At 36.5% G+C, this 23,559-nt stretch overlaps 1 protein-coding gene across 19 annotated transcripts in view; it reads left to right on the forward strand.

The window, feature by feature from the left end:
* The window catches only part of MPDZ (multiple PDZ domain crumbs cell polarity complex component), a 92,239-nt gene that overhangs the window by 14,609 nt on the left and 54,071 nt on the right, over positions 1-23,559 (forward strand). For 18 of the 19 annotated variants that reach the window (XM_059837125.1, XM_059837144.1, XM_059837124.1 and 15 more), the window contains 13 exons: positions 1,815-2,036; positions 2,978-3,117; positions 4,942-5,155; positions 7,112-7,240; positions 8,437-8,640; positions 11,334-11,448; positions 13,799-13,887; positions 15,525-15,720; positions 17,017-17,106; positions 19,027-19,106; positions 19,839-19,985; positions 21,145-21,312; positions 22,278-22,463. In XM_059837125.1, the coding sequence (XP_059693108.1) occupies positions 1,815-2,036; positions 2,978-3,117; positions 4,942-5,155; positions 7,112-7,240; positions 8,437-8,640; positions 11,334-11,448; positions 13,799-13,887; positions 15,525-15,720; positions 17,017-17,106; positions 19,027-19,106; positions 19,839-19,985; positions 21,145-21,312; positions 22,278-22,463 (1,980 nt within the window). The remainder of the gene's footprint in view (positions 1-1,814; positions 2,037-2,977; positions 3,118-4,941; positions 5,156-7,111; positions 7,241-8,436; positions 8,641-11,333; positions 11,449-13,798; positions 13,888-15,524; positions 15,721-17,016; positions 17,107-19,026; positions 19,107-19,838; positions 19,986-21,144; positions 21,313-22,277; positions 22,464-23,559) is intronic. The other variant, XM_059837138.1, reaches the window with a different exon arrangement.

The raw sequence follows: 23,559 nt of genomic DNA on the forward strand, positions 1-23,559 counted from the left end.
GTTAATTGCCATAATTTTAGATACTTCTAGGATTAATGATTTCACCAGTGACCATTTTTTATGGGATAAAAATAAATAGCAACAGGCTCTATAAGAAGATTTGAAGGTGGAGGAGAATAAGAAATAAAGCACATAATTGACCAAGTTCAGCTATACAGTTTTATGCATTGAAATGGACAATATTGTGAAGGTGGAAGTGAATTAACCTTTTATATGGCCTTATGCAGATAAGAAACACAAGTACGTTGTAGACTTTACTAGTTTCAAATCCATTCATGTAATGTAAGGGGAAGTCTTATATTCTCAAAAGGGTGGAATTTGATTATGTCTCTGTGTTTTGTTACAATTAATGAACCGCGAAACAAGGCTTGTCTATCTGTGCCTTACAAGCTTGTCAACCCGAACATATGTGGTTAAAGAAAGTGCATATGTGCACATTTTTGAAAGATAACCCAAATGATTCCTCACAAGTATGGATAAAGAACATAATTGCTGGTATATAAAAATCACTGAGTTCCAAACATCCAAATTTTCTTCTTTACAGTTTTTTAGGCCAGAGCAGGCTTAGAAATGCTGTTGAGGGCTTTTCTTTCTAATGCTGACTTGTGGTATTTTTTCTTTAACTTGAGGGCTTTCCCAGCCACATAAGTTGTTTAACAAATTATATTTGTTTTATTGCATTTTCCTAAAACACTCAGATGAGATGGAATTGTATGATGGAGAATAATATGGAATTGTATGATGGATACCTTTTAATAACTGGACTGTTGGAGGACTGATATGATAAACCCAATAGATGTAACATGCTTGAACAATTGAGACTTGTGCAGTAGACATTTTAGAATATATCTACTGTTTTGAAATTTTTGTTGATACTTGAAGTATAAAATACTTTTTTAAGGAAGGGGAACCTTAGATTTCTGTATTGTGATGCAGAATGCTGGAAAGTGTGCATTGTAAAACTATGAAGTGTTTGAAATTGCAATATAATAGCGTGCCAGGCAAGTAGGAAGCAAATTTATCTGGAGTAAAGCACTACCAATTGATGGTCAACAGGCAAGTGGGACAAAAGACAAATGAGGGTTTCTGCTTTACCTGAGCTTTATATCACCAGCAGCTATTAGATTGATTGGCACAGATCTGCTTGAGAAGAGGTGATTTACTATGGCTGTGCAAAACAGAGAGTTTTTTTCTTTTCTGTTCTGAGAAAAGTGGATTGTAAAGTCTTTGTAAATGTGTGATTGTGACTTTCAGATCGGACTGGTGGCTTCAGACTTGTTCACTAATCTTGTATTTAATCCTAGCTCATGCAGATAGTAACATGGGTAGCTGTAGTACACAGTGATGCAGAAACCCTGACCAGTGAAATTTGTTCTCTGTGTAGCTGTGAGATTTACTTGTTTTTTTCATCAATATGTGCATACTTTTTTTAAAACTGTAAAACAACTGATAACATTTTTTTGTTTTTTGTTTGCTTTTTGAGGTTTTTTTTCTTAAATACAGGGGTTGTATAAAAAATTTGTTCTTGTTTATCTCTAGCATAGTAATGGAGTACTTCAAGATGCTATGGTGATGGGAACAAACGAATTTTAGACAGAGTACGGAAAATTTTAGGTTGTTTTAATCAATTTCTTTTGTGCTTGGAGTGTGCAATTTTACATTGGGTATAAATATTAAAGGTAACTTTTCTCTTTAAAATTGCAAATTGGAATTTCAAGTACTTCTAATGATCAGTTGGCTTATCATAATGTTCTCACCTAAGGAGAAGGTTTCTGCTGTGTCTATAAATCTGTGTTGCCTTCAATCTTTTACAGGTAAATATTACACCTTCCATACATTCCAGTGGTGAATTCCCTCAGCTTCTCCATCATGGTGTGAACATGGGGTCCTTGCCACTTAATGAGTCATATTTGTTGGCTCAGCAGAATGGCAACCCAGCTAATGTGTTAGAAACATCAATGAGATCCATTACTCCTCAGATTAATGGGAAATTCTCTAGTGATGACTTCGAGCAGCTGATCAGAAACATGTCCCAGGTAACCCTATCATATAATAACCACAAAATATGGATTAGTGATTATATGAAGATTAAGATACATGTATATTTTTTTAAGGGCAATTGAATTACCGCACAAACTACAATACCACTTATGAATAAAATAAAAGTAGCCTCTTAGTTTGAGAAACAATTAGTAAATGAGAAAGCAGTTGAAAAACTAGCCCTGACATAGTCACTCATGAGCTACTGTCCTTAGCTGACCAGTGTGTGTATTACAGATCAGCATGCCATTGATTTTCGTGCTCATTGTAGAACTGCTGCTCTATGCATGAGGGAGATACTTTGTCAGAGCATGCTCTTGTACGCATAATTAACGAAATCTAGTTCTGTGACTTTCTTGGAAATAAAATGGAAAATTTTGACCTTGCTGTACATTGTTCTCTAATCTTACTACTTTCCTGTAGTAAGCAGAAACGGTGCAGAAGTCTAGTGGTGTTCAGGAGAGCCTTTTTGCATAGTCCAAGTTTTTTTCGTCTTTCTGAAATTCATCTTCTTTTTCTGGTTTTACTTGAAATTTGTCCTGTACCCTCTAAAATATATATATATATATATTTTATATTTATATTTATATATTTTTATATATATATTTATAAATAAATAAATAAATAAATATATATATACTATTCAATCACTACTAAACCAAAACTCTGTATATTTATGATTTTTTCCCTGTTTTCCTCTTCTGTGCTGTAATAATAGTTATTTTTCAAACATTTTCTGTATGATAAGAAGAAATTGGAAAGGAACAAATATGTTTCAGTTATTAGCCTGTATAGTCTTGCCAAGATATAGTTGTCATTAATTAATGGCAACTTATTTGTTTCAAAAATTAATTTCCAAGTTGTTTGCCGCATTTATTATTGCTGCTTTTCAACATTTTTAACATTTGTACCCTTTTTTTCTACTTCTGCTGAACAGGGTCGTCTTGTTGAGACAATTGACCTTATTAAACCTCTAAGTGGTGGTCTGGGCTTCAGTGTTGTGGGACTCAAGAGTGAAAACAGGGGAGAACTAGGAATATTTGTGCAAGAAATCCAGGAGGGAAGTGTGGCACATAGGTAATATTACTACTGAATATTTTACTATACCAAGTGTGTATGTGACACTGCAGTTCAGTTGTGTTACTGCTGTTATTTTTGTGGTACAGGGAAATGTTTACATGTTTCTCTCTTCATGTTTTCTGAGCATCATCACAGATGTAAAATTATTTGCCACAATTGATGTGATGTTGGAACAGGCATGGTATGAACTGTTCTTAATTTATAGAAATTACAAAGGACATTTCCCTGGGGTTTTTAAATGGGGAAAAAGAGGAAGCTACTGTTCTGTGTCATGCCTTTTAAAGCTGAAATACGTATTTTGCCATTGTTGAATGCACTGAAGAACAGTTTGATGCAAAAAAGTCAGCTCTATCTGGCAGTGTTATTTGTTAGCTAGAGTCCCATTGAGCGGGTGTGAAACCCAGATTTGACGTCAAGCAAGTCTTGACCTAAAGTCAGGGATATTTTCAGAGATACTCAGCTGCTATTACAGAAGCTCAGCAATAATACTGCCTTGCTGAAATTATGCTTTAGACTTAAATTCAGATTCTACAGCTAATGTTGAGGGAAGTGCCAAGGGAGTGCACAAACTCAAAGGTCAATGGCAGCAGCACTGGTTCACTGCAGACTAGTAAGGTGTGTCACTGGGCCAAGCTGCTTTGTGGTGTACTCACTGTGTTGTGTGGAGAGGCTGAGTCGTGTTGGTGCTGTTTCTCACTGTGCTTTAGGGAGATACTTTTGGATTATTTGTGATCTGAATACTCACTGTAAGTCTAGTAAGAACACAGGCAAGAGAGTCAAGAACATGGTATACAGACTTAATTGTAGTTAATCAGGTACAAAATGTCGCTTGCTTTATATGCCTACAATATTATTTAGTCTCCCCAATTTCTTTTTTATCTTTTTGTTTTCTTTTGTTTTGGTTTAGGTGAGGTTGTTTTTTGTGGTTTTTTCCCCTTTCTTTTGTTTTGTTGGTTTTTTGTTTGTTTTGTTTTGGTTTTGGTTTTTTTTTTCTGTTTGTTTGTTCCTTGTGAGTTGAAGCTAAACAGTTTTTTTTCTACCTTGGTGCTCTACCTGGGTTTCTTGAGTGTGGATGCTCACAAAGGGTGTTGTAATAGAGAGTCTTGCATTGCCACTTTGCGATGCAAAGAAGTGGTGGAAGAAAAAGAGGGTAATTCAACTGCGTAGGCTTCATACACTTCCTTTGGAGCAGATCTGAGGAAAAACTCAGTATGTAATTTTACAGTGATGCTTTCTTTGTCAGAAAGTGAAGAGGTTTTTTTAATTTGTTCAGGGTTTTGTTTGGTTTCTTTCTTTGTCCTTTTTTTTTTCATTTATTCTTTTTCTTTTTCCCCCCCTTGTTTTTCAGCAAAACAAAATTTGTTTCTGTAATTTGTTTCATCAGTAACATACTGATGAAAGTCTGTTCCACTCCATGGTTTGATGAATATTCAGAATGGGTGCTCTGAACAAAGTGGGGCCCTTGGTCTGTAAAGCAAGAGGCTCAAAGTCAAGGATAAACATAAGTTTCCAGGCTGTGGTTGGGAGTGACTGAGATTAATATGCTTAGTCTCGCATGAGGGTTCAGGGAGAAGAAAGCTGGCTGGGGGGTAGTCACCAGGGGAAAGTAGCAGTGGGATCAGCTTCAAAGGGAGCCATCACCAGGGTGCCACATCAGCTCCTTTCAGCAAAACTGCAGGGGCGGATTAAAAAAGTGGGGGGAATAGAGACCAGGTTATTAAAAATCGTGTAAAGTTGTCAAAATATTGCAAGTTCTGTGGCAATGCTTCCTTGATTTTTGTTACTTGTTTATTTTGTCATCTGTTTACACCTTTGTGACAGAGATGGAAAGCTGAAGGAAGCAGATCAAATCCTTGCTATTAATGGACAGGCTCTTGATCAGACAATTACACATCAACAGGCTATCAGCATTTTGCAGAAAGCAAAAGATAATGTCCAGCTAGTTGTGGCTAGAGGCACTTTTCCTCAGCTCACCAGTCCTGTAGTTTCCCGGTCTCCATCTGCTGCTAGCACAGTTTCAGCCCATTCCAACCCGGTGAGTAAAACTCAGACATCTGTGTATTTAATTCTGGATGTGCATGTACTTACTGCATATAGTTTATTGAGTAATTTTTTGTAACATGTATGTATATTCCTTCACAGTTCTTGAGGTTTTTCTTCTATTTATCTGTATTATGCTGTTTCCCTTCAAAGACTAGAAAATATTCTGGCTTGCTGGGGGGAAAATCTTCATCTTGGATGTATTCCTTGCTCCCATCTGCCAAATTATCTGTATCCACCAGTGCAAATACAGCATGTTTACCTTGCTTGATGAAGCTTTATTTTGAGGTTGCACTAAACAGGATATTGGATATTTTTTTCTTTGCATTCTGCTTGAGCAAACAGTTTTTTGAGGCATTGTAATCTGATCTGTACCACCGGCTGGATGCATGCTTTTGTGTTTGTTTCCCTGTTGTCTGTTAGCATGGGAGCTCCAGTGAATTACAAGATGCGCTTAAGGGCTCCCCAAAAAGCAGCTCTACTACAATTCCTTTCTTACGAGAGCTTTTGCACGTCTAGGTGTAGACAACACAGTTCAGAAACATGGTGATATCAGGGTGATATTAACTGTACTTTCTCTTCCTCTTAGCTCACTCACGTAATAGATTTTCCTGTGATGAAACAGCCTATATTCAATTTGTGTAGGTTTTACTGTTCAGTCTTCTGTGGCCCTTCTTTAAGGGAGTCAATTACCAGAAGTATAGAGAGCAATTACTCTGGAAAAAGGAACTGTTTTTTTTAATCATTAGTGTAAAACATTTAGTGAAGGAATGTCAGAAATATTCTTTGTATCTGCGCAGGAGGGCAGCTGACTCACCCAACTTTTCCTGCCAGCACATAGGGGAAGCCTGCTCTTTTCCAGGATTGCTTCTGGAATGTTCTCTATGTGATTGCCTCTGTATTCTCTGTACAGTGTTCTTTGCGTGAAAAGATGTTCCTTACAGACATTCCATAGCTGCTTCTGGTTTGTTTAGCATGCCTTTTGCAGTTTTCATGTTCTCTTTGCTTTTAAATGCAACATACTATGAGCTATTCTTTTTCCTTCAGGTTTTGCTTTATTACACTGTCTTTATGTTAAGACTGGATTTCCAAACAGGTACCACAGGGCTTTGAGTTTGCAATACCTTGATTATTCAAAAGGAAACCTTATTATAAGATTATACTTGGTATAGCACCAGCTGTGGTTTTAAGTTTTAGACGAGTTTACTGTAGGAGTTCTTGTTCAGGAGAAAGAATACCATGAGCTTCCAGGTGTCCCTTCAAGGAGTGTCCCATGTAAGTGAACTAGGATTTGTCTTTCTTTCAGAGCAGTTTTGTTCCTTTCTGGACACAGTCTGCAATCAGAATGACTTCATTCCTATGGTGTTGCCTTCAGACAACCCAGAAGAATATTACATGGGGCATTTCTGTTACTATCTGTGTCACAATATTTGGTTCTGCTTTCAGACTTAGAAATGCTGAATTGGGATTTTGCTCTCTCTTGTACTTTGTTGTAATGGCTGATGTGAACATGCCTGAAGACAAACCTGAAGATTTTTGTTTCCAGTCCTGTGTGGTTTTCTAGAAGCAGTATTTATTGACTGCAAAGGGGCATGAAGGTGGGCAGCCCTAGGCTGCTGCCTGTGTTCATTCTCGGAAGGTCTGACCCATTATTCAGCTCTGGTTTGTATCAGAGAAGTTCCACCTGTTATAGAATTAGTAATTTACTGATTAAATATTATGTAATATCACACCTAATAGTAATTATTAAAAAGTTATTATATGTAAATCTTCCTCCAACTTTCCATTATTAAAAACTCATACATACTCAAGAAATAAGAGAAAATAACCTGCATATTCCCATACGCATATTAATCGTTTGACTTGATAATATGAAAGGCGTTTTTACATCTGAACAATTCTAATATGCTATGTTTTTAATCATTTGCAAACTTGTGTTTATTCCTTTTAGGTTCACTGGCAACATGTGGAGACCATAGAGTTGGTCAATGATGGCTCAGGTCTGGGATTTGGGATAGTGGGAGGAAAGTCAACTGGAGTGATTGTTAAAACCATCCTCCCAGGAGGGGTGGCTGATCAGGTAAATTGAACCATCCTCTCTGTTACTGTTCAGTAAGCTGTGAAGTTACTCTTTACTTTTATGATCAGACCAAATAGTGGTAGCTTTTATCTAAATAAGTGTAAAAAAGGAAACAGTAATTATGGAAATTCTTCCTCTGTAAAGGTGTCTCTGCATTTAAATGTGAAAGATGTATTAGGTTCTAAATTACATTTTCAAATCTAGTAATATTATATGTGTTGTGTGCATTTAGAGTCTTAATTCTTTCGCAAGTGTACTGGTTGTAATCAGGGGTGGTGGGGATTCCAAAGATTGACTTGCTGTGCCCTAACAGCTAAGAGCATCTGCTTTTCTCTGCTGAGCTTACTGACACTTGGAGCAGGTATGTGGCTTCATGTGTCTGCTTCAAGACATGGGCTCTGCTCTTTCCTGAAGGGGTCACGTGAATTGAATTTGGTTATCACAGGTCAGTTTAAGCTTGTTCGTTGGACAGGTACCTAGGGCTGCATTTATGATGGTCAAGGACTGAGTAGGCACATAGTCTGGTGAGTCTTCCAACAAGAGCATTAGTGACCTGATAACAGGGCCTGGACATGCATGGACAGCATTTACTGCTGCCCTCTTGCCTCGGAACAGGTAGATAGGTTCCTTTTACAAACCTGTCTCTGTAATACTCGTCATATGGCCTAAGTTCATATGAAGCTTTTTTATTAATTAAAGGTTAATCAGTAAGAGACTAAACCAGTGTTAAGCAATTTAGGTAACTGGATCACAGGAAGAGAGAAATTAATTTTATTTTGAAGTCATGGTTGATCTTGTTTGTACTACTAGTAGTTTTTTAGTGTTAGTGTAAACCTGAATATGTGTTTGTATGCTGTTTTTTGGATGCGTGCTTGAAAATGAAACCCAAAGTTCTGCAATCTACATGCAATTATTAAATACCAGTAGGAGTAACTGTGGCAAAGCACATTTTTTTCTCTGCGCTTGGGTGATGTCTTGAAAAAGCATCTCCTGGATATCTCTGGGAAAATTCCTAATAAATTTTGTTTGCCATTAGACAATCTTCTTTTCTTCTCCATTTTATCAGGATATTGACTTGGCATCCAAAAAAAGTCATCTGATTGATATGTCTTAGAAGTGACTAAAGATATGTGCTATTTTTCTAATTGTATAGTACGTGGGAGAAATGGCATTTTTTGTCATTATTTTTATTTCAGCATGGAAGATTGTGTAGTGGAGATCACATCTTGAAAATTGGTGATACAGACCTAGCTGGAATGAGCAGTGAGCAGGTGGCACAAGTTCTAAGGCAGTGTGGAAATAGAGTGAAACTGGTAATTGCAAGAGGTCCTGTTGAGGACCCACTTCTACCAGCAGTTCCTCCAGGAACACCAGTACCCACCTCTACACCAGAGAAACAGGTAAGCAACAGTGAGTATGTGTAACCCATTGCAGACTTCCTTTCTTTTTAACTGCTGTTTGAATGTCTTTTGTGTTTATGTTCTCAAAAGCTAGGATTTTCTTTCCCAGTAGTGCAGTTCTGGGAGAATTTAAATGTAATGAGTCCACAGTGCAAGGAACTGTATTCTTGAAGACTTTTGGGATTAAGGTTTGGGACTTCAATAAGTATAATCTGATTAACAACTTGTTCTGAGTTGCTTGTAAGGGTATGTTATTACATTGGGACAACTGAAGCTATGCAGTCTTTTCTACAGAACTGAACTAGTTGAGTCTTTAGCATTTCTCTGTCTGCCTGCTCTTCTGTATAATTTCATCTGTTCATCAGAACTTTTCTCCCTGTGCTAAGCAGCACAGATGCTAGTCCTTTCCTACATCACCTGTCATTACTCATTTGCTGGATGTTTGCTAAAAAAAGTGAGTCCACTGCTACCCTTACTCTCCTGCTGATGATTGTATCTTTACTCCTCTGCAACTCTCAGCCACCTAAAAAATGCTGTAAATATTATCATGACTTGTCAGCTCAAAACCTCTACAAAATAGGTAATTTAGACGTTTGTAACAAAGTCTGGTTTCATGGGATTCAGAAACAGTACTGTTCTGCCACAGTGGCTGTGACCAGATACATTTAAATGTGAATATATGAAGTAAATTAATGAGAGAAGAAAAGGTTTGTTGGTTTTGAGCCTACCCTTAGATAGAATTTTTTGTTTTACTTTTTCCTATCTTTTTTCTAGACATTTTCTTCAGTTCTAATGTAGATTTGAGTCAAGTCACATCAGAGGAGAAGTCCTTGCAATTTATGCATGGATGTTATATAACAATTTAGATGGTGTTACCATCATTTTGTCTCTGCTCATTGCAGTGGTATCTGTGAAAAATTAACATATATTCATCCCCTGTTTTGTGGCTATAAGGCAAAGAAAGTTAATTTTAATATGGAGATTTCTGAGCATTGAAGATAAGAGACAAACTAGCACTTCTGTGTTTTTACAGTACTCAGAGATGTAAAATCTTTCTGCATTTTAGATAAAAAGATTAATATTTAGCACTAGTATTACTTGTTTGAAATGCATCTCTCAAAATAAAAGCTGAATTTGATAATTTAATCTGTGCATTATTTCTGCAGTATTTGCCTTTTTGATGTTATAGGATGCAATGTGAGAAGATCTACCTGCCGCTGCAGAATATATGCGATTTCTAGTACTGACAAAATAGCTTAAAGAAGCAAAGGGGCACAATTTGAGGTTTTTGCCACCATCCCAGTTTGCATACTTTTCAAAACCTCTTTCCTGATACTTTGTTCCTGGCAGGAGGCAGGCTGTTTTTAAACTCCTTACCTGCACAATGTCACATTCTTGGAAGGAGCACCCCTTTTAGCAGTCATGCAAAACGCATTGATTTGGGTCTGGAGTGAAGATGATGATTCAAACAGCTTGATTTTTAGTTTCTTCCAATCAGATATGGTGTAGGTGAAGTCTTCATGATGCTCTTAAAACTATTATTGGGACCAGAATGGCTTTGCAAAATGGGCACTTCTTGTGTTACCTGCAGATGTCTATCTTGTATAAATTCAGGAGGCTATAGGAATTGGATCTTTTTTTAGTGGCATTACCTGTGGCAAAAATAATCCTGTATTTTCAATGAGGGGGATCATTCATACATTGGAAATTTATTTTCTTGTGTTCAATTTGGTTTCTGGTGGAGTTGCTTGGATAAAGAGCTCAAGTCAGACTCTTGGGAAGTAGCATCATAGCTGTCCTGAAATCTTTTTTTGTGTGTACTTTTCTAATCAAACTGGCTTTAGTTAATATCTGGCTGGTTGCCCTGTTGGCACTTAAAAATAAATTTAGCTGCTATTTGCATGCAGAAGGGGCAGAATAAAAACTTCTAATACAAACCCCCATTGTTAAAATAGGATTTTAATACGTATCCCACTTTCACTAACAACAAGTAATTAAATAGCTCCAAAATCCATTTTTATTGAAATTCAGAGAGTTGTAGCAGGTATTAATGAAGATTGTAATTATTTAACTAGCTGGAAATACAATTCTATGTGGTAAAATGAAATTTTTAAGCCTTTCAGAAGCAAGAAATATAATTGCCTGACTAGTGATAGCTTTTAGCATATTTTAAATTTGCAAGTTTTAAAAAGACACCTATAGTTAATGAGCAGAAATTTAGACAAATAGAATAGCAAGTACAATTTGGGTTTTTTTTTCTTCTTTTTAATAATGCAGCAGTCTAAAGCTAGTTCTGAGGAGGTCCCAGAAAGTCAGCAAGCTACATATTCATATATATGTGTGTGTGTATCTATATATATATATATATGTATATGTACTTACTGTACAAAAATTAATTATTCAATTTGTACAAATCTTACCAATTATTTTATTCATTAAATATTGATTTGATAGGTTAAAGGTAATATCCCAGAGCAGTGGGGTGAAGGAGGACATGACCTGCCCTGCATTGCTTTACCATGAGGAATGTTACCTACCTCTTGCTTGTCTGGTGAACAGCAAATAAGAACATAAGTAAATTTCATACTTCCTTTTTTGTGTTGTTATCTAATTTTATGTGTTACTGACATTAAAGAATGTGGTGAATCTTTAAAGAAAAAGAGCTTCCTTTCTAATCCCCCTTTTCTTTTTAGGATGATGCCTCTGTTGATAGCTGTGAAGATGGGGAGAAATTCAATGTTGAACTCACTAAAAACAACCAGGGCTTAGGAATAACTATTGCTGGTTACATTGGAGACAAGGCATCAGGTAATTGTTGATTCCTGAACTTTATTATGCAGTCTGTTGCATACTATGGTATATGTGCATCAAAGACTTAATTTTGATATAACTTCTCTTAAAAGAGCCCTTAACCATCTAAAATCTATTTGAAATTTGAAAAGGAAAAAGAATGGCTTGCATTTTTTAAAAAAGATGTTCAGAATAAAAATAATTTATATTATTAAAAAATCCCACCTCAGTATGTTTAAATCAGTTATTATCTTCACTTTTGGCTAGGTGTTTTTGAAAAACAATGGTAAAATAGTTTGAACCCGTTCTGTTAGAAGTAGCCTTCTTACAAGGCAACACAGTAGCATTCTGAGTAGTTTTAAGAGATTGTTATTAATTTTTAAACAATGTGCATAATGCAGCTAGCACATCACAAATTCTTTATTGACTTCTGGATGTTATAAGTGTTTCTTCATCTGTGGGCTGTAGCAGACAATAAATAAGTTTATTTAAATAAATAAATGCAGAAATGTTCATAGACAGTTACTTATTTTTACTTTGTTATTTCCACTACATTTTCACAAAAATAATCCAGAACTCTCTTAGGCTCCCTTAGGGGAAATTTGGCAAATTTAGTAATGCTAGGAAGGGATGTCTTTTGAATGTGTCATAAAGCTTCTCAAAGTGCTGTTGCTTTGACTTGTATCCACTTATATATTGTTTGAAAAATGTATGGATAGGTGCATTCCATATTTTTGGCAGTTTCTAGCTATAATTTTTTGGATCAGAGAAAACTGGACTTCCACAGGGACAGTCAGAGTTCATGCAAGTCCACTCTTTAGTAATGTCCAGTTGAATTTCAAAAGACAAATTAAGATGTCGACCACGTATAGATCTGAGAGCATATGTTGACTGATTTAGTGTTTGGGTATCACTGGTCTTCAGTTTGAAATTACTGTGCTGCATGTAGCTATGTTAGAGAGTATTTGTGTCTCAGGAACTAGTTAGGTAACTCAGCTTTGTGGCATAACTGTTACGGAACAGCTTTGCTGTCAGAGAAGCAGCAATAAAACTACTGGACAGCAAATAACATTTCTGAATTTTTTGTAAATGACAAATAACTTGTCATGTTATCTTACAGCTGTTACAGGATATAAGAATGCTTGGAGGTTAGGAGGACCAGCCATGTAATTATGCACAAAGCCTGGGCAAACAACTTCTTAAAACCCACCCCAACCCCCTGCCCCCCCCCCCCACCAAAACCCACCAAAACCTGACAGAGAGACTTGTCAATGAGGTGACTTGAATATATATGTAATCTTATTTTTCCTAAGCTGAGTTGAGTCACTAATCCTGCTTCCTGATAACTTATGTCATATTGAGGGCCAGTAAAAAGATAGCTTGAGGTCTGCAATGGGTGTGACAGCTTTTAAAATACATTTTATAGTGTATTATGTTCTGATCAAGCGTATTCATTTAACAGAGTGCGAACATTTGTTGAGAGAAAGTAGATGCTGTTAAGATTTCTGATACCAGTGTTATAGGCCTGAGACTATCAGTGTGATTTCGTGCCAGTTTATGCTGTTATTTTTCCTGATTTAATGTAAGCTGTGCAAAATATGCATGTAGGAACTCCATATAGTTGTATTTTATTGAGCTGTTGAAGTTCTTTCAAAGCAAATGTGTTTTTCTTGAAATGTTTTCTCTTTGTAAAATGTCCCTTTTGTAGTTGTTTTCTATGTATTTCCCTTCTGATTCAAAAGTAGCAACTAGTTAGTAACTAAAATGTTTCTATTTTGATAGAAAATAGGACATTTTTTGTTTAATTTTGTTGTTCTGTTGGAGTTTTTAAAACTTTGTGACCTTTTTGTCAAATAGTGATAATGGCAGTTAAAAACTGGTTCAAATGTAAAGTTTTATTCCTGTTCATTTATAATGTTCTAAATATGGCAATCCAAACATGCATTTTCTTAAGCTGTTATTAGATACATAGAAAATTCTGAAATTACTGGATTAGTTTACTCAAGCTGAATTTTCTGTCCAAATCTGGCAAAAGTCAGAAATATGTTTTTTGTCTATGTTGGTTTCAACATTTAGATTAAAGGAAGTTAGAATAATTCTTGTTTCACATCAGGAATTTTGTATTTGGCATTGTAAGGTTTTGAATGAAATCTGATCCAATGCAAACAGACAATCTGGCTCATTGTTTAAGATGATAATAATGTATGTTTTTTCTTAAATAATTGCTTTTTTATGTTTCTTTTATTATCTTACTTAAGGATTGTTTTCCTTCCCCCCCCCTCCTTTTTGATTGGTGCCTTTAGTTGTATTATTTAATTGTTTCTTAATAAATTAGTTAACTTAATTTTCCCTGTTTTTTTCATCCAAGAACCTTCTGGTATCTTTGTGAAAAGCATTACAAAAGGCAGTGCTGTTGAACATGATGGCAGAATCCATGTGGGAGATCAAATTATAGTTGTAAGTAAACGCAGGATGAACTGAGATCCCTTGTCTACAAGACTCTTCTTCTTTATGTTGCAAAGAAAAACTCATTAAATACTTGTTTAAAATACTTAGGATCAGTGTTGCAGTTCTGAGTCTTTTCCTAACAGAATATCTCATCACATGTTTTCTGATTATGCTACCTGCATGTATATTGTAATTATTAAAAAAAATCTTGTACGTGAGAATAAATTGTTTTATATCCTCCATAATAGTAGGAGGTTATTAAATGTGAAATTTCAAAGTTTGATTCAAATTGGGCAATTATTTCCAAATTGATTTTAAGAAGTTGTGTCCAAAAGTTTTAGGTGTTCAGAGAAAGAACAACATATTTTCATCCATAAACTGTTGGTTTTGTAGTGGAGATTAGGTTCTGAATGGAGGGACTGCATTTTTGTGTCTCTCATAGATCTGTCCTTACATTTGAGTGAAAACAGCTCTAAGAACAGGTTATGGTCTCTCTCCAGAAGTGCTTGCATGTTTGTTTGTGGAAGTACATATCTTTTTTGTAATAATTTACATGCTGAGTACAAATGGCTAAAATGGGTTATTCCAAAGATTGTTTGCTTCTTCTACTGCAGATGCAGAGAGAAAATTATTTGAGTGATCTCAGACACTGAAGAATAAAAAACATTTTTTAAATATGGTTTGTTAAAGTGTGGACAAGAATTAAATACTCACACCTGATTTTTAGTTACTTTGGATTTAGAATTTCAGAGAAGAACAGCAAATGACTAAAGGTCCAGGGGATTAATTCTTCATTTAGGAAGACCTAAAGGAATGAAGCATGTGTTTTCTGTAGATAGGCAGAAACAAATACAGGAGTCAAAGAGCATAGTATTGTAAGAAGTATTTGAGAAATTTAAGGCACTGTGGGCTAGATGTAGAAATAGTAGAATATAATGGAGTTTGCAGGGAGAAGAATAAAACGTGGTGGGTGCTAGGTACGGATAATGGGATAGAGTTGAGAAATGTCTAAATTTTGAATTTCAGAAAAAAACCTGAGTTAATGAGACAATAAAATAATTTCAAACAAAGGACGCCAAAATTCCACTCTTTAAACTCTTAAAATGATGAACCAGCGATTATGTTGACTTGTTTGCAACAGTGTTCTGTTTGTAAATTGGAATTCACAGTGTTCATTGGTAGACTTTTTTGTAACTAAGTTTACTTGACCTCAGAATGACTGCACACAGTCTGTCTTTCTACCCCAGTGGATCGATGTGTCTCTCCTTATTCTTGTTTCACCAGAACTTGTAGCCATGGCTGTGTTGGTTTAATCAGCCAGTATTACCCCTCAGAGGTAGGGGTGGCTGAAGTGGTTGAGTGCCAGGCTGTACAATATGCCCTGCACAGCACATGCTCTATCCTCTCCCACCTTACAGGGCAGATCTGCCTGGCCGCACCATGGTGGGTGCTCCTCCCCTCTTTGCAGTGGTGCTGGTTGTCACCTAGCTCTGGGGTACTCCAGTAGGTGTGCTTAGCATATCCAATTACATAAAATTGTACAGGTTTCGTTCTTGCCTCTCCACTTGCTTTTTGCTTAGGCTAGCAGATGCTGAGAGCTCACTGCATTCTTTTGCCCTGAACTGAAAAGCTGCTTGATCCTGCAGGTGGATGGAACAAATCTTCAGGGTTTTACTAACCAGCAAGCAGTTGACGTTTTGCGGCACACAGGACAAACGGTTCGGCTCACTTTGATCAGAAGAGGTCTTAAGCAGGAAAATCGTATTCCACCCCAGGAGGACTTCAGTGCTCCTGTTGAGCAGAACTTACTATTCCAAACAAGGGAGAGTAACACAGCCAAAGGTAATTAAAACTGGCTTTGCCGTTAAGTTGGCTTGAAACATTTTTCTTTTCAATTGCAAACTGTAAATAAAATGGGCCAGATTCATTCTGGGTAGCTATTACAGATGGTAATAGGTAGCTGCTGTCTATGAGGGTGGAGTTTTGTCTACAATGGCTTGATTAATCTTTTAGACACAGTGGTATTATTTGCTACATTTTCAAAGTGAGTGCTGGAAGTTCTTTCCTGCGTTGCTCTTCTGGCTGAATTGCTTCAAGTCTTTGATCCTGCAAATCTTTGAACAGTAAGAAGGCAGCAAATGTTTTATTCATACTCAAGAGTGAGAGCTGCATTCAAAAGCAATCAGAGAAAGACCCTCCATGATGAGCATAATCAATCTTATCCCCTTTTACTCTTGCTTGTTACAAGGTACAGGAATGAGAGGAGTAGCCTGTATTTAGGGGTTGATAGGGTATTGATGATGCATGTGTAAAATGTTCAGATGACAAAGACCAGTAATAATTTTGCTGCTGATGACATGAGATTAGTGCAGCTTTATCTTAAATACTCTGCATGTATTTAAGTATATGTGCCACATCTTGAAAATCAATGTGTTTGAATGAAAGGTATCTATCTGCACAGGGGCTGGAAGCACAAAACAGTTGCTTGTGTTATATTTTGATGTCAGTGAAAGTATGTCACAAGTAGTCAACAGAGGCCTAATTCCCATCTAGTGCAAGACTTTAAGAAAGCAAGTACCATGTTACCCCTATGTCATCCTCCCACTCCCACCTTTAACAAGAGGTATAGGCCAAGTGTTCAGAATGCTGTTTCTCCAGCCAACAGGTGTTCAAGACATCTGACAGGTTGCAACAAACATAACAGAACTTGGTATTAGGAGAGGTTTTCTACATAGGAAAAATGTGCCAAGAATGCAAGTCTCCAAGGCTGAAGCATTTTTTGTTTTCAGTGTCAGCTTTCTGAATTGCACAAAGGAAAAAAAAAAGAAATTAATACAAGAATGTTATAATTAGATGTATTTTTATTCAGTCATAGAAATGCAGGTACTGATAGCTGTGCTGGGTTTTATGTTGGATTTTTTATTGAACTCACTGGAGAAGGCAATGAACTAACAAAAGACAGTGTCTTTGAAATAGGGTGTTTCTTCTGGGACACACATGCCGGATTCTATTTGCCAAGTAGGGGTACTGTGAAGTCCAGTGAAGGAGAGAGTTGTTGTCTCAGAGCATACCTGTGAGCTTGATAAGTATTATGACATATAAAATAGCTAAGTAGCTGAAAAGATTTCTTTTTTTCAGATGACAGTGAAACAGAACAGGGATCCCCATCACTGCCATGCAGTTCCAGTGCGGTAAATATTGGAGATGACATGAAACAACAGGAAACAGGTTCTCAAGCTTTAATATTTTATTCTGTGAAAATGCCCTTCTGTGTGCTCACACAAAGATCTGGTGTTTTGTGTGTCTTCCCATCTTCTGCAAGCTCTGCAGCTGAGGTAGAACTGGAAAATCAAAGTAGTCATACATTTAATCATTCGCTCTTAATAGTAAATTTCGTAGGAACAGGACTACTGTATATGTCCGAAAATAATTATATGCTGAAGATATCACATGAAGCTGTCTGCTTTGGCTACTTGCTCAACCCTCTCCTAGTTTAGTTTTGCATATCTACTCTTCTTAGTCTAGTCTAGGAAAAAAAATGTTTTCTTCCCGTTCCCTGTTATCTTTCCAGCTGTCTGCAGCTGCCCAGCTACAGTTCCAGGACTTCTACATCTTCTGATGAATTTCCTTTTCCCAAATTCCTGAGCTTACATTTCATTTAGTATTCTCTGGTTATGTCTGAGATTCAGTCAGTTCTGGCTTACTGATATTCTCCAAATTTTCCCCAACTCTTTGTCAAAATTCCTGTTTTTTACTGTGTGGGTTTTTTTCCTGCTTGATCTCCTAGGGCACTGTTCAGCATTTTCAGAAGTCCTGTGTGATGATATGCTTTTCAGATTTAAACAAAACTTCATGTGTCAACTTGATGTGTAACATTTTTGTGCTTGTGGTGTAAAAGGAAGAACTGAAAAGTTCTACAATATGTATCTTTTCATAACTCATGCTTTCTGATTTTCTTGGATAGCTGAAGGAATTTCTTTTTAACTTCTTCCTTTCAGATACTACTGTGTCTTTGCTTTGGGGAAAGAGTTGTCCTCTTTGAATGCCATGCAACATCTGACTTTATACTTAGTAATGTCTCTGGGCAATGACTAGACATAAAACACTGTCTGAGGCTCTTAGTCATTTTCTATTCTTACTAAAATGAGTGGGATTTGAGAACTTTGTAATGAAGATTCTTTTCCTTGCCTGTGATGAGCATTCAGATCTGAAGAGTTTATTTTGATGCTTACTGTAGACACAGCCCAGACCATGGACCTTGAGTATGTAGGATCCCGTTAAACTTGCTGTGCTTGCTGGCTGTTGTATCTAAATACTGCTTTTAATTGGTTTCTGCCATAGAGCCTAGACAATGTGAATCAGAGGGAAATGAGCAGGAAGAAAGCATTTCTCTGTTTTTCAAACCTGCAAATTAACTTTCAGTCAAATTTCAGTCAAATTAATATTTTCCACAGTTTGCTACCTAGCCTGTCACTGGATCACTGTATTTCTCCTGCTTCCTTCCTTTCCAAGTTCGTTACTGTTCTTTAGCTATTAAAATAATTTTTTAAAAAAGCAGAGAACTTCGACTTCTTGCATTCTGTTACTGACCTTTAGGGCTTATAGTTTCAGAAAAGTCTTTCACAGTTGTGTTCATGGTTTTAAAAATAAAAAAGAAATTTCCAGATTGTGTTTTTTGGACGTTCTCTGTAAAATTCAGGGTCTGTCCAAAAGGATCTGTGTGCATTTCTAAGTATTTTAGCCACCCCCTGAATCAATCTGATCAGCCCACATTTAGTCTGATTTAACATAGGGCTTGAATGCAACCTTTTTGTTTCCTTTGTGCCTATTATCTTGAAAAATTGCAAAAAATTGACTCAACTGTGAGGCTAGTATGTATCTTTTTTTCCCAGCCACCAAGCTATTTGACCGAACTTCATGTGTTTCAAAATACACAGTTAGTTTTTCGTGGTTAGAATCTTTTATACTGCTTTGCATGTTTTTGCTGTGGTAAGCCCAAGCTTGGTGAGACTAAAGATGCCAAGTTTTTAGTCATATTTAGGAGAGTTCTGGCATCATGGGAATGATTGTGTCGTTGTGTTTATCAGTTTTAGGAGTTGACTAGTTTTTTTAATTTTTTGTCGCAATTATCTTAAATATAAATTTTAGATTTCCAGCTAACTAGTACAGAAGAAGCGGCTGCAAAGATAAAATGGCAGAGGATTATGGGGTCGAATTATGAAATAGTGGTAGGTAAATTTTGTTTACTCTTGTTAAATATGCATCTCTTTCATCTCTGCATCTATTATGTTGACAGCATATGGATAGAAATATGTTTGTATTGCATTTGTTCCTTCGTGTATGAAAATTACACATATGCTCCTAAGTATCTTGAGATTATTTTAGTTATAGACTTTGAATGTAGATATGCATTTTTCTGTATTTTATCAAAACCATAGCAGACTATTTAGATTACTGCACCCTTGACTATTGTTTCACTGATTTTCTAGCTTCAGGAGAATAAATGTGTTTAGAGAGAAAAATATTTAATATGAACTTCAAAGCTCACTTCATTAGCTAGGACTTGAAGCTTCATTCTCATTTTGCATACTGAATAAATGATTTCACATAATGATAATGCATAGAACATATGCTGTAGATACAGAAGTAAATAATGCATAGAACATATACCTTAGATTCAGAAGAAAACTAGCCTCTCAGCTTAGGAGACCGCATGTCACAGATGTAGTGTCTGCAGAGGTATGTATTATTAGATACATTATTGTTGCAAGCAGTTCCCACCTGTGTATTGCAAACTGGTAATCAAGGAGTCAGTTTTTACCTGACTCCCCATTTTACATGATAGTACTTCTGGTTTCTCACTTCTGGAATTTTGGCCTAATTGCACATAAACTGAAGTGGAAAGTAACAGATCTGGCTGTAAATATGACAAATGTAACCATTTCTTCATCTTATTTTAGGTGGCTGTGGTTAACAAATATAGTGAAAGCAGTGGGTTAGGGATAAGCCTTGAAGCTACAGTGGGTCATCATTTCATCAGATCTATCTTACCTGAAGGGCCAGTTGGACGAAGCGGCAAGCTGTTCAGTGGAGATGAACTGCTGGAAGTAAGATAAAGTACTGCTTTATCTTAGTCTGCACTCAGTAAGGTTTTTGAGCAGTAAGTTTCTTCTCATAGGCTGTGACCATGAGAGTGATGTATGCCTAAAAGCATGCCCATTAGTGGTTGAGTAGTCACTTCATATGTATTTACATATATGTATGTGAATACACATGCTTACATACATTTCTTTGCTGGTAGCTGATTTTTCAATAGTCCAAGGTGTTTTGCATGGTTTAAGCTCAACTGGCCAGTTTGCACCATGCAGCCACTTGCTTACCCATTCCTCTTGCCCCCTCTTCTGGGATGAGGAAGAGAATCCAAAGTAAAACCTTGTAAATTGAGATAATGGCAGTTTAATAATTGAAACAAAGTAAAGTATAATAATAATAATAGTCATAGTAAAAAGGAGAAAAACCTTCAAGTGATGCACAGTGCAAGTGTTCACCACCTGCTGACCAATAGCAGACCCTGTCCCTGAGCTCTGATCAGTGCACTTTCCAGTTATGTATGGGGACATGATGCTCTAGGGTGTGGAATATCCCTTTGGCCAGTTTGGGTCGCTTATCCCAGCTGTGTTCCTTCATAGCTTTTTTTTCCTTTTCTGTACCTCCTCACTGGCCGAGCATGAGACATCAAGGAGTCCTTGATGCAACTTAGTAGCAAGCAAAACATTGATCTGTTATCTCATCCAAAACACAGTGCTGCACAACTAGTGAGAATAAATTAACTCTATCCCAGCTGAAACCAAGACAGTCAGAAAAAAAGAATATGTTGCAAAAGTGTTACTATTTATTAGGATTATCCCAACTCAGTGAAGGGACTAAACATCTAATTACTTTTCTGAATTATTCTTTTAGAATTAAGATGTGAATTTGGTTTACATTAATGCGAGAAACATGAAGCTACAGTGTATAGGGTGTTTGTAGGATGGTGTCATGTATTTTAAAAGGCAATACATACTTTGATGCTGAGCACCGATCTGAATAGAAATTAAGGGTTGAAAGTGTCTATTAGCATGAGGATTTTTGTTGCTTTTATTTTACTTTTTTTTTAATGAGGTGATTAGTGAGTTTGGGTTTGCTTGGGTTTTTTTTACTCATTTTTGTTATTGTGCTTAGAAATACTCTGTAGTTCTTACCAGTGTGTATTCTTTATTTATTGAGGTGAATGACATCTCTCTGCTTGGAGAAAACCACAAGGATGTGGTCAGTATCTTGAAAGAGCTGCCTATTAAGGTGACAATGGTGTGCTGTCGTCCAGTAGCTCCACCTGTTACTCAACCAGAAATACTAGAGAGTCTAAGCCTATCTGAGGTTCATCTCACAGAAAAGGTATTTTTTCTTTAAACAGTCACTCAAAATGGCGGTTTCCTTGAGGGAAAAAAAAAAGATTAAGTTTTTCTACATGATTAGAAATATATTTTAATATTTTTGGAATTGGAGCCAGTCTAATAGGAAACAGCAAATAATGTTCATCTGCTATTTTTTGGCCCCCAGAAGATATGAATCCTGGCTGGTCATAGGCAAAAATATTCCAGGATTTGGGGCTGTCTCTCTGTGTACTGTACTTCTTGTTCTGTAGGCAAGATATAGGATATAGCAAGTTGAACTGTGGGTTCTTTAGAATCTGAATGTATTTAATCTAGTTTTGAACTTGCTTCCTGAGTTTGCGTTGTGCATAACTGTGTTTGCATTCCTTGACTGACACTTCTGTTGCTTGTAAGTGCAAAGCTCTGGGCAGCCTGGTGAACTAAACATGTTGGAATGGCCTAGGGTGTAGTATACAAAGCCATAGCATTTGTATGGAGAGAGAAACACTTAACTTTGCGTTCTGAGCGAGGCACCAAATTCATCTTATAGTTTCTAAATTTCTCTATGAAACCAAGTGAAGAACAGTCTGTTTATGTACATATTTGTTTGTTTTTACTTTTATTAAATATTCTGGCTACTGTCAGTATAATTACATTTAATGAAGGCTGATTTTAGACATATCATTTAATAACATGTATTTCCCATATATTTGAATGCATATACTCATAAAGTTATTTGAAGATTTTCATTTGACAGAAATTGCATTTTGTAAATATTTTTCTAGTGAATAATTTAATATACTTGGATATGAAGGATATTTGAATTTTGTGCTAGGTTTATCAGTGTTTGTTGAATCTCCCAAGTGCTTACACTTCTGTGTTTAGAGATATCACATAGGTTTTATCTTGTTTTTGTAAGGAGGATTTTGTCTCTAAAAATTCTCAAGTGTTTACATTTTATTGGTGAACATTTACTGTTTTTCTCAGGGTCACATAGAACTTGGATTTGTTGGCTCTTCAGACACAGAGGGAACAACTTTGGAAACAGCTGATGAGGGTCAGAGTATGGAAGAGGTGCAAAGCTCATCTCTGGCAATGTGGGAAACAGACGTACAGCACATAGAGCTGGAGAAAGGGAGTATGGGACTTGGATTTAGCATATTGGACTATCAGGTAATTTCTGCACTTTTTTGGATGAAGGACGAAATACTTCATATTGTTTGGATCTTGTAGAATGTTCTATGCATTTTAAGGGTAAACACTAATTGAAACCAAGCAATAGAGTAGAGCTAATCACAGCTGGTAGGCATTCCAGTAATTATGTAACATATTCCTCTCATTGTATTAAGACTGCAGTTTCTAATGATGATGGTAATACTGGTTCAGAAAAACAGATAATCCATTATATGCTAGGATTTTCAGATAGCTGTCTCCTAGTGACCCAAGGACAACAAATTATGTAGCCAGCATATTTAGGCATTTAGCCATGTATTTTGCACCTGCAGTGAGGTGTTTAGGGCAAGATCCAATAAAGGACTTAAATGCTTAAAGCAGGATTTACTAAAATCTAGAACTCTAATTCTGAAATCCCTTGCTTAGCTGCTGTCTGTCAGGGACATGCTTAAACATCCCCATTCATTTTGTATTTGACCTCAGAATTCCTGGATATCTCAAATATGTTTCTTGGTGTGTCCCAGTCCACAGGTCACTGCCTGTCTCTTGCCTTCACTTGGTAAGGATGCCAGAAAAAATATTCCTCCTATTCCCAGTTTTTCAGTGGATAATTTTTAATTGAATGTCAAGTAATTTCTCCCTGAGGTCAATGTAGGCTTTTGCTGAGCTGTTTTGTGGTTCTGTGGGGGTCAGATCTCTTTCCAGGTTTCTGCTGGATCTTGTCCATAGAAATGCATTTACATCTGGAGATAACTTCCAGGGGGAAATTATGGCCCCAGGGCACTCCTTACAATTAAGCTATGGCTTAGATTTTGCATTTGCACACTGATAAGGTGAAGAGCAGTGTAGTGTAAAATATTTGATGCTATCTTTTTTTGTAAAAATCAGTATAATATAGGATGGTCCCTTAAAAGCAGTTTTCGTTCTTAAAAGCAAGCATCACTTTGTTTTGTCTTGTTGATTAGTCCTATATTGGTATGTTCTTCTCTCATGTGAGTATTTAATTAGGCATGCACAAGACCTTGCCCCTTAAAAACTGCTTTCTCAGTTGAGCAAGATTGTGAAGTATAAGACAATTATTGTAAATAAGTAATCG

This window comes from Haemorhous mexicanus, chromosome Z (assembly GCF_027477595.1).
Source record: "Haemorhous mexicanus isolate bHaeMex1 chromosome Z, bHaeMex1.pri, whole genome shotgun sequence".
NCBI classification, from domain to species: Eukaryota; Metazoa; Chordata; class Aves; order Passeriformes; family Fringillidae; genus Haemorhous; species Haemorhous mexicanus.